This window comes from Salarias fasciatus, chromosome 3 (assembly GCF_902148845.1).
Source record: "Salarias fasciatus chromosome 3, fSalaFa1.1, whole genome shotgun sequence".
Classification (NCBI taxonomy): domain Eukaryota; kingdom Metazoa; phylum Chordata; class Actinopteri; order Blenniiformes; family Blenniidae; genus Salarias; species Salarias fasciatus.
In genome coordinates this window covers 23,996,012-24,006,207 of record NC_043747.1, presented here as the reverse complement: position 1 = coordinate 24,006,207, position 10,196 = coordinate 23,996,012, and the positions used below count along the sequence as shown (strand labels likewise).

Below are 10,196 nucleotides of genomic sequence, written 5' to 3'. Positions count from 1 at the left end.
ACACACACACACACACACACACGTACTAATGCAATAGCATTATAGTGCAATTTCTGGATTTTTGGGAAAATGGTTCGTTCTGCTGTCTGTATTTACACCCTGTTATTGATGACCGGGTGGTTGTCTCACAATCGGGAGGTTGCTGGTTTGATCGTTGCCGTGTAGATGAATTTCTGAATGTATCTCCACATCTCACTGAGCTCCACGTTGCAGTGCTGAAACCCTCCATCTCCGCGCTCCTCATTAACTCTCCGTTCTTCTTTTCCCTCCCCAGACGGTCCAGATGAATCCCATGACACAGCTGTACTACAAGAAGGTGAGTCACACACACACACACACACACACACACACACACACACACACACACACACACACACACACACACACACACACACCCTTCTTATCCGGCTCCCCGCTAATGCTAATGCTAATCCCCTCACACGTTGACACCGAGAGAAAGGAGGTGTGTGAGCCTCCTGTTGTCACAGTCTTATCACATCCTCTGTGACTCTTCCTGCAGCTACAATGATGCGAGAACTGAGAACGATGCTGAGTTATCTAATTCAATTAAGATACATTCAGAAGCTCCAAACACAAAGAAAAATAATTCCACATGAGAAAACGGAGGAGGCGAAGGGAAATATAAACTCAGTTTAACAGCAAAAAACCTGCAGAACCAGAGTCAGAAGAGGAGGACTGTCAGTTGGGGTTTGATGACAAAATGATTCAACCCTGATTCTTCTAGTTCTTTGTTTAGAAGATCTCAGTTAGGATGATTACCTGTGTGATAACTAGGGCTGTCAAAAATAATGCGTTAATGGCATTAATTAATTTATGTAATCAATCTCATTAAAATTTTTTTGGCGCAGTTTAACGCATGCGCATAATGACAAGCCTCACCTCTACCAGCGGGTGGCGGTAGTGCACCCGCATGGAATGCAAGCTGCCTGCAAGCTACCAGCAACCGAAGAAGAAGAAGAAGCCTCACCTCTGAGACAGCAGACAGGAGGCAAAGGAGGCCTGGCGTCAACCCATTTATCAAAACAGAAGAAGAAAGCAATATGGAGGGAGATAAGCCGGCTGGCCCCATGGATTCTACTTGTTTGATTAAAAAAATGTTGAAGCAGTTTTCTGTTTTCCACACAAAAAGGAACACTGGCTAAGAATTCCCTGTTTAATTGTGCAAGAAAAAAGTGTGGTATTTCTTAGTTTTACTTTTCTTGTGGTGCTTCATTTGTTACAGACCTGAAAATGTAACTCCTGCCAAAAGCCAACTTTAGAGGGACTGCAGAGGGAGCACTGCACACACACACACATTATGTTATGGTGTGCATGTTTCAGTTTTTTGAATATTTATTTCATTTGGAGCCCAAATAAAAAACACATCATGTGTTAAATATATATAATCATGTCCTGTCGTTTTTTGTTAATGCAATACAGGAAAAAAAATGGTTTATTTCAGACATAGTTGGAAATTGTGATTATTTGTGATTAATCATGATTAATTAATTTGTAAACTGTGATTAATCTGATTAAAAATTGTAATCATTTGACAGCTCTAGTGATAACATGATAAACTACCGCCTCCCACCGTGGACACCGTGACAGGATCTAAACTCAGCACAGCCTGTTTATGAGTCTGATCGGCTTAAAGCAAAGTGGAGAGAATCAAAGTTTCATTCAGGTGGTTCAGAGTTGGAGGAGTCCAGACGCAGGACGTCACGTCTTTCATCTTGTATAAATTCATTCATTATCATTCAGGATGTGTGAAATGTTCTCCACGTATGCAGATGATGGTGTAATATATGTGAGTGGACCCCACCCCCACCCCCACCCCCACCCCACACACACATACTGTAAGATCGACTGATGTGTTTGAAAGTTTACAGTTTCTAAACTTTTTTTTTTTTTTTTGCTCTTTGTGTTTTCGTACTTCAGGCGACGTATTCGCCGTACCGAGATCGCATCCCGCTGCAGATTGTCCGGGCGGAAGTAGAGCTTTCTGCTGAGGAGAGGGCCTACCTCACTGCTGTGGAGAAAGGTAGCGCGCACACACACACACACACACACACACACACACACACACACACACACACACACACACACTGACACACACACTCACCTGTTAAGCGATGCTGAGCTGATGGGAGGTGACAGTGGAACAGCTGGACGGCGGAGTGGAGCTGCAGCCGCCGGTTCACAGGTGTCGCCTCTACGGCTCACGCTCCAGCGGACGGTCGCTCCATCAGAATGTCCTTGGATCAGAAAAGTGTGGCGGTCACACACGCACACACTCCGGCAGGATGAACAGGGCCGGACGAGCCAGAGAATGTGGTGGGTTGTTCCTTCATGTTTACCTCCAGCTGATGGTGCTCTCCCTGCAGGTGACTATGCGGGAGTCAAACACGCGCTCCGCGAGGCGGAGGTCTACTACAACATGGACGTGAACTGCCTGGACCCGCTGGGCCGCAGCGCGCTGCTCATCGCCATCGAGAACGAGAACCTGGAGATCATGGAGCTGCTGCTGGACCACGGCATCCACACGGGCGACGCGCTGCTCTACGCCATCCGCAAGGAGGTGGTGGGCGCCGTGGAGCTGCTGCTGTCGCACCGCCGGCCCAGCGGCGAGAAGCAGGTGCGGGCCGACGCCGATCTACGCCGATCTACGCCGCGCCGCGATGAGCTGAGCCGTGCAGCCATCGATTGAAACGCTGCCGAGGGCAGGAAAATGAAACGGCTCGTTTTCCAGACGAGCTGTGAAACAGGATTTGCAGACAGACAGTGTGTTCGTCTGCGTGTGTGTGTGTGTGTGTGTGTGTGTGTGCGTGTGTGTGCGTGTGTGAGGTTGAATTAAAGAGCGTCTTACAGCACGTGTTGCACAGCCCTCTTCCAGGGTAGGTGTTCAGGGACACTGAGGAGAGATTTAAAGTCATTTAGGAGTCGTAGAGCTGCGACTCTTCCCCGTTTAATCCCTCCAGTCGTCCTTTTATGAAGCCGAATTCCTCAGATTGCTTCTCTAAATATAGATTTTTCTCTTCTTCCTTTCACACTGTGAGATTATCTGCAGAGTGAGGGGGCGTCTTCTCACTCTTCGCCTTTATTATACAAGACATCTTGATTAAAAAACAGGAAAATGCAAAGTTTAAAGAGGATATTTAGGCTCTGTTCAGGTGGAAATTGAACTTTTTTGTTCAGCTCCAGCTGTTTTGAGTCACGGTTGCTCTACACTGAGAAAAATACATTTGAGAAGAATAAATCTTAACTTTAATTGGCAAAGTGTTTACTCTTCGATGATTATTTAGTGATATCTCATTTAAAAGAAAAGTTTCCCAGAGTAACTTGGAACATAGATGTGTCTGAAATCTGAGGTCCAGAGAGCGGGATGAGATGAGGAAGACTCTTCTGCTTCTTCTTCTTCTTCTTCTTCTTTTCTTCTTCTTCTTCTTTTCTTCTTCTTCTTCTTCTCCTTCTTCTCCTTCTTCTTCTACTACGTCCAATCTTGGACCATCTCCGGCTGCCAGTGTGCTGGTTGCCATGGTAACCGAGCCTTGGCCGGAGCGGAGGATTGTGGGAAGGTTTTGGTTTGCTCTCATCGGTTGGACGAGGATGTGAAGCGAATGTGTTGTTGCAGCGTTTCTGTTCCTCGGTAGATTTTCATCTCGCACGGCGGAGAAGAGTTTAAGATCAGATCTTCCTTTTTATCTGCCAATTAGTGCTTCTTATCCGAAGGGGTGTGTGTGTGTGTGTGTGTGTGTGGGTGTGTGTGGGTGTGTGTGTGTGTGTGTGTGTTGGACTTCCATGACAGCTGTTCTCACTCCTTGCTCTCACTGCAGGAGGAAAGAGGAGAGATGAGATGAAGTAAATTTTAAGACGAGGAGGAGGAGGAGGAGGAGGTGTGGACTGACTTTTACCTCGCAGGAGAACCAAATCGTTCCTCTCGCCCTCCTCCTCTTCCTCATCTTCCTCCTTTACTTATATATTCAGCTCTGTCTGAATTGAAAATTGTGTCTAATAACCTAAAAATTCTTCACCAATTTCTATACAAAAAGGAGAAAAAAATCCATTGTGAATATTTTATTGGCTCAAAAAAACTAAATGGAAATATGAAACATTTTCGATATTGATTTAAGTGATTAAATGGTCAATTGAAGTGTGTATCTGACCCATTTTGTTCCTTACAAAATCAGGACTGTGTAATTTTCTTGGAAAACCACCTCGTTAGTTAGTAGACCTGGCTAGTCTTCCATTTGGAAGCGTTTCGTCTCCCGTTCAGATCGGACGGACACTGACAGTTCTGTCTCTGTCAGGTTCCCTCGCTGATGATGGACAGTCAGTTCTCAGAGTTCACGCCGGACATCACGCCCATCATGCTCGCCGCTCACACCAACAACTACGAGATCATTAAGCTGCTCGTCCAGCGGAAGGTGAGCTGCGAGCCAGCCTGGCTTTCTGAAGGAATCTTGCTTCTTCTGCCTTTTAATGGATAAAATAATGTTTTACTCATGTTTAGTTCTGACTGTGTTTTGCAGGTTACCATCCCAAGACCACACCAGATACGATGTGACTGTGTCGAGTGTGTATCCAGTTCAGAAGTGAGTACATTCACTTAGTAGGCTCTATAATCTGGATGTTAGAGGAGGAAGATGCTCTATAATCTGGGTGCTAATGTCATGGCAGATCTTTCATGTTGACTTTAGTGGATTTGTGAACAGTATTAATGCTGATAGTTCTCCGTCTCTCTGTAGGTGGACAGCCTTCGACATTCGCGGTCTCGACTCAACATCTACAAAGCGCTGGCCTCGCCGTCGCTCATCGCTCTGTCCAGTGAAGATCCGATCCTCACCGCCTTCAGACTCGGCTGGGAGCTCAAAGAACTCAGCAAGGCGAGGGCGGCCCGCCTAGCTAAAGCTAACCTGATACCACACCTGGGTCTTCTACCAGACAGTCTCATCTGACAGACTCACACTCAGTCATTCAGCTTAGGTTTTCTCCATCTGACGGGTTTTTCCCTGAAATCTGAAGCGCTCCTCCCTCTGCTCTCAGGTGGAGAACGAGTTCCGACAGGAATACGAGGAACTTTCGCAGCAGTGCAAGCGGTTCGCCAAGGACCTGCTGGACCAGGCGCGGAGCTCCAGAGAGCTGGAGACCATCCTGAACCACCGGGACAACGACCAGAGCGAGGAGCTGGACCCGCGGCAGTGCCACGACCTGGCCAAGCTCAAACTGGCCATCAAGTACCACCAGAAGGAGGTAGGCAGTCTGAAACCTGCTCCACTCCTCTCTCCTCCTGTGTTAGCATGTTTCTTCAACGTACCTTTGGCGTGTTTGGATAGTTTTCTTTCGTCTTTGTCAAGTCGGTGATAAAATTCAGTTCAAAAGGTTAAATTCAGCTAGTTGAAAACTCAAACCTCAGTCTGTGTTCTGGTAGCTCTCAGAGTTTGTCGCGCCGTCTCTCTCGCTAGCACTTTGTAACAAAAGTGTGTTTTGGCCTCTTTTTTTTCCCATCTCGTATGTGGAAGGATCCTGATCTTGGCAGCTTTGAGAACTCTTAACGTCTGCAGACTGCAGATGCTCCCACAAATCTGAGCGGTGCTTGTCAGAAACAGAAAACCATGACGGAGCGGAGCGAAAACAGTCAGACGTCTCGGAGCCTTTCAGGGAAATCCAGGATAGTTTGTGGATTTCAGACCGGAGTAAAATTCAGACAGACTATAGAGGGTCTTCCTCTGTGTAACACTAGATAATCCAGAGTATAGAGAATCTTCGTCCATTGATGTAGCATCAGATAATCCTGATACAGCATCTCCCTACACGTAATACTAACATATTGACATGTTGATATTATTATTCAGAAGATTTGGAAGGTTCCGTAAATGAAAAGAAACACTTGATACCAGCGTATGTTCCCTGTTGTCACAGTTTCCAGAGAAAATGGAAGTCTGGGAGCTTGTGATGGAGCGGAGGAGACAGAAAGTCTCTCCGAGAGACGTCTGGTTGGAAGGAGACGCAGACAACGCGCCGCGACATCCACCGACGCTGACAAGCACACAGATGCTACATTAGCCTCCCCAGACGCCCTTTCAGTGCCTGTGTGTTTGTGCTGGTGTGCCACTTCCCGTCTTAATTTGTGTGTGCGGGTCTCGGGAGACGCCTCAGTACGCTTACATAAGCCCCGCAACCTCTTTACCTTCCCCTCCATCTCCCTCATCCCTTCATTAGCCGGCGTTGACTCCCTGTTATTAGCATCACTTAGCTGGCTAGCGCTCTGTTTTCTCCTCTCTCTTCCTCCGTTTGAAGCTCGCCATGGATGACCTGCTTTCAGCCGCTCTTCTGTTCTGTGCCTTTGCTTTGTGTCGGCGTGGAGGTCGGCGTGTCGCCGACCGAAACCAGCTCTCACTGACGGTTACGTAAAGCTTCCAGACTACCCGCGTCTTTCTGTTTTCTCCTCAAGTGTTAGCATTAGCATTAGCATGGTCACTTTTTTTGACTCCTATGTAAACATCTGCTTGGTTTTTGTTTTTAGAGTAGAGAGGAAAGATCTCACACTGAAGAGACAGTTTGAGTGTTTTCTGAAGTTATTAGCTTTTGCTACCCTGGAGAACTAAAAATCTCTTTTAAATAATCTGGAGTGAACCAATGGTTCATTGACTTTACAGAGTTCTAGGTTTAACTTCACAGCTAACGTTCCGTCAATTAACATATTTACTCAGTGAATACTTAAACCACAAGACCATTTCAGTATTCGAGAACTTTGACTCCAAGAAATCTGACATATTGTAAAAGTCTCACACTCTGAAAGATTCTTAAACTCTGATGCACAGAACCTGCACACATTCCAGAACTCTGATATAGTCTGGAACACTGACACACAGAACATTGATCCATGAAAAGACAATTCATTGAACTGTGAGCCTTTCTAGAACCTTGACACATTGAAGATTCTAGAACTGAAGCATTCTAGAACTTATTCACATAGAACCCTGTGACACAGCGGCACGGCCGACATGACACTTTGACTGTAGAGGTGACAGGTGAGAGCGCATCGCTGTTAGATCCACGCTGGGAACCGTTCTGCACGGAACACACTCTTATTGTGTGTGTGTGTGTGTGTGTGTGTGTGTGTGTGTAAGCACGTCCTCGTCAGCATTCTCCAGTGTGATCAATGCAAATTAGATCTCCGATATACTCTCCATGTCTCTCTGAGATCAATACACACACAGACACACACACACACACACACACACACAGACAGACACACACACACACACACACACACACACACACACACACACACACACACACACACACACACACACACACACACACACACACACAGTCCAGCTCAGCATTCCTCACACTCCTCCCTGGCTCTGCCTTCCTCCTTAATCTTCCTCTCGTTCTCCGCTCCGCTTCGCTCCATCCTGCCTTTTTAACCTTGTCTCCTGGTCTCCGGGGAAACCTCCTCATCCCTCCGACCGCTGTTGTTCTTCCGCTCCGTCTTCTCCTCACGTTCCTTCCTCATATCATTTCCCTGCTTCCTCCTGTTGACTTTTCCACCTCTTCACCCGTCCACCAACCCCTCCCTCCACCAACATCTCACGTTGTCATGACGATGGATCCAAATCACGGCTGAGTAAACAAACCTCATTTGCGTTAGACGTAACAAGTTTTCCATCTATTAAAAGCTTTTCTTGCATGTTGTACACAGAATGAGTGAAATGCTTTAAACCATGTAAACATGGCAAGTTACACCATCTTTCCTGCTCCACGCATCTGTAGAAGATCTGCGAACACCTGAATCTGTGACAGAGGTGAAATACATTCTCCTTTCAGGAAAGAGCCACTTTAACAAGGAAACATTTTGAAAATGATGTCTGTTTCCATGGTAACAGGAGAAACTTTGAATAACAATGTAGTTTTCCATGTTGGTCCACTAGTTGATGCCGTTAGTTTTTGTAGTGAAACCACACACACACACACACACACACACTGCAGAGAACAATACACTCTAAACATTAACAATGAGAGAACATGACATCCATATGGACAGGACACCAGGTTGGATTGATGTTACGGTGACTGTCAACTCTAAAACTACCAAGTCCTGGAGAATCTGGACTAGGACCAGGACCAGGACCAGAGGAAAATGGACTCAGACCAACACCAGGAGAATATGGTCTGAGACCCGGATCGTGACCAGGAGGATATGGGCTGAGACCAGGAGAATATGGACCGGGACCAGGTCCAGGATTCAGGAGAATTTGGACTGGGACCAGGAGACTAGGATGGACTAGGAGTCTTGACACTCTGGAGGAAAGCATTGTTCTCATCTACTGAACATGTGCAGAACAGCTGTTTTGAAATACTGCTTTTTCCTCTATTTCCACGGAGACGGAATCGGAGCATTGTCAAAGAAGTTGTTTTCAGCTCCAGGTCCCGTTGCCGTATAAACAGACGCACAAACGGCTCGGAGCATTTTGTCCTCTTGGTGTCTCGTCGCAGCTCCAGATGTTTTCATGTCTTCAGACTGAACTAAGAAGTGGTCGCTGTATAGAAAACATCTGGAACACTGGAACCAAACGGCGATCCTCCGTCTGTGTGAGCCGCCGTCCCTTCCCACCACTGCTCCTCTTCCTCACTCAAACAGCAGCATGAATAATCCAGCACTCATTTAAAGACTCGGTCTGAAATAACTTCATCACATTCTTTCTTTTTTTTTTTGTTCTTCCTTCCGGCTGCTGAAATATTCAGTGTTCGTATGTTTGGTGTGATGGGACAGAGAGGCTGCTCACTCGGTTTGAGTCCACACACACACACACACACACACACACACTCACACACACAGTGGAACCCGGTGGAGACGGTGCAAGCCGCTGCTCCACCGCGCCGCCTCCTGCCAGGACCTCGCCACGTTAGCAGGGATCATCACAGCTGACCTGGAATAATGAGGGCTGGTATTTAAGAAGGGACTCTGCACGGATCAGCGGCGTTCAGCAGCAACACACACACACACACACACACACACACACACACACACACACACACACACACACACCACAGTGAGAGCTGCCTGGTGTGTGAGTGTAATGATCAGCTGTATCAAAACCTGCAGGGAGACGGGAGGATGGAACACTGCAGCTGGTCTGCTTAGTATCATTAGCATTGGATAAGTGGGAAGAGCAGGTTGTTGTCCCTTCCTATGGTTGGTTGTTCAATCCCCTCATGTAAGAAACTAAAGCTGCTCCTAATATATATCTAGCATTTTTACTCAACATCCTCTTGTCACACTCGGGAATTAAACCTGGGTTCCACAAATTCCAGGTCCAGACGACCTGATGCTTCTTCTGGATTCTCAGAATGAACATAGGTTCGATTTCCATCAGCAGACAGTTTGCGGTCCAAAAGTCCACATGTTTCCACTGCTGGTGAGTCTGGAAAAGATGGAAAAGAGAGACTTTTTTACTATTTCGTCAAACTCCTGTTGACTGGAGGAGGAAGTTTCATCGGCATCATGATGATCCTGAGAGACGTTTTCCTCCATCTGTCCGGTTCGATCCAAGACAGGAGGACAGGAAACGACGCCCAATCTGTGATAAATGAGGAAGGTAATTCCTGAAGTGGGAGAGATGGAGTTATTTAGAGGAGGAGGAAGAGGAGGAGGGAAAACCAGACAGAGAGCCAGTGGGAACATTTACTGGAGATGGAAACAGGAAAAGGTCTTTACTGTGAGATGAGTTACACAAATTTAACTTTGAACTGCCATCAGGTTACACCTGTGTGTGTGTGTGTGTGTGTGTGTGTGTGTGTGTGTGGACGTAATCAGCAATTGAAAATAGGGGCTGTGTGCATATTTGTGTTAACGCAAACACACACACACACACACACACACACACACACACACACACACACACACACACACACACACACACACACACACACACTTTAAGTAGAAGCCACAGAAAGCTCATCAGACTGATGTTTATGGGTTAATATCTCCTCTACTCCTCTTTATTCCTTCCTCAGTCTTTCCTCTAGTTTCTTTATTTCCTCCTTAAGCTCTCCTCCTCCTACTCCTACTCTTCCTTCACCTCCTCCTCCTACTCCTACTCTTCCTTCACCTCCTCCTCCTCCTCCTCCTACTCCTACTCTTCCTTCACCTCCTCCTCCTCCTCCTACTCCTACTCTTCCTTCACCTC

General features: G+C 46.7%; 1 protein-coding gene across 1 annotated transcript in view; it reads left to right on the top strand.

Annotated features, from left to right (window-relative positions):
- The first annotated feature begins 278 nt into the window (after positions 1-278).
- The window catches only part of trpc5a (transient receptor potential cation channel, subfamily C, member 5a), a 52,371-nt gene continuing 42,453 nt past the window's right edge, over positions 279-10,196 (top strand). Inside the window, exons 1-7 of the mRNA XM_030087881.1 lie at positions 279-316; positions 1,939-2,041; positions 2,385-2,635; positions 4,308-4,424; positions 4,530-4,592; positions 4,746-4,883; positions 5,044-5,250. Coding sequence (XP_029943741.1) covers positions 284-316; positions 1,939-2,041; positions 2,385-2,635; positions 4,308-4,424; positions 4,530-4,592; positions 4,746-4,883; positions 5,044-5,250 — 912 coding nt within the window. The 5' untranslated portion in view covers positions 279-283. The remainder of the gene's footprint in view (positions 317-1,938; positions 2,042-2,384; positions 2,636-4,307; positions 4,425-4,529; positions 4,593-4,745; positions 4,884-5,043; positions 5,251-10,196) is intronic.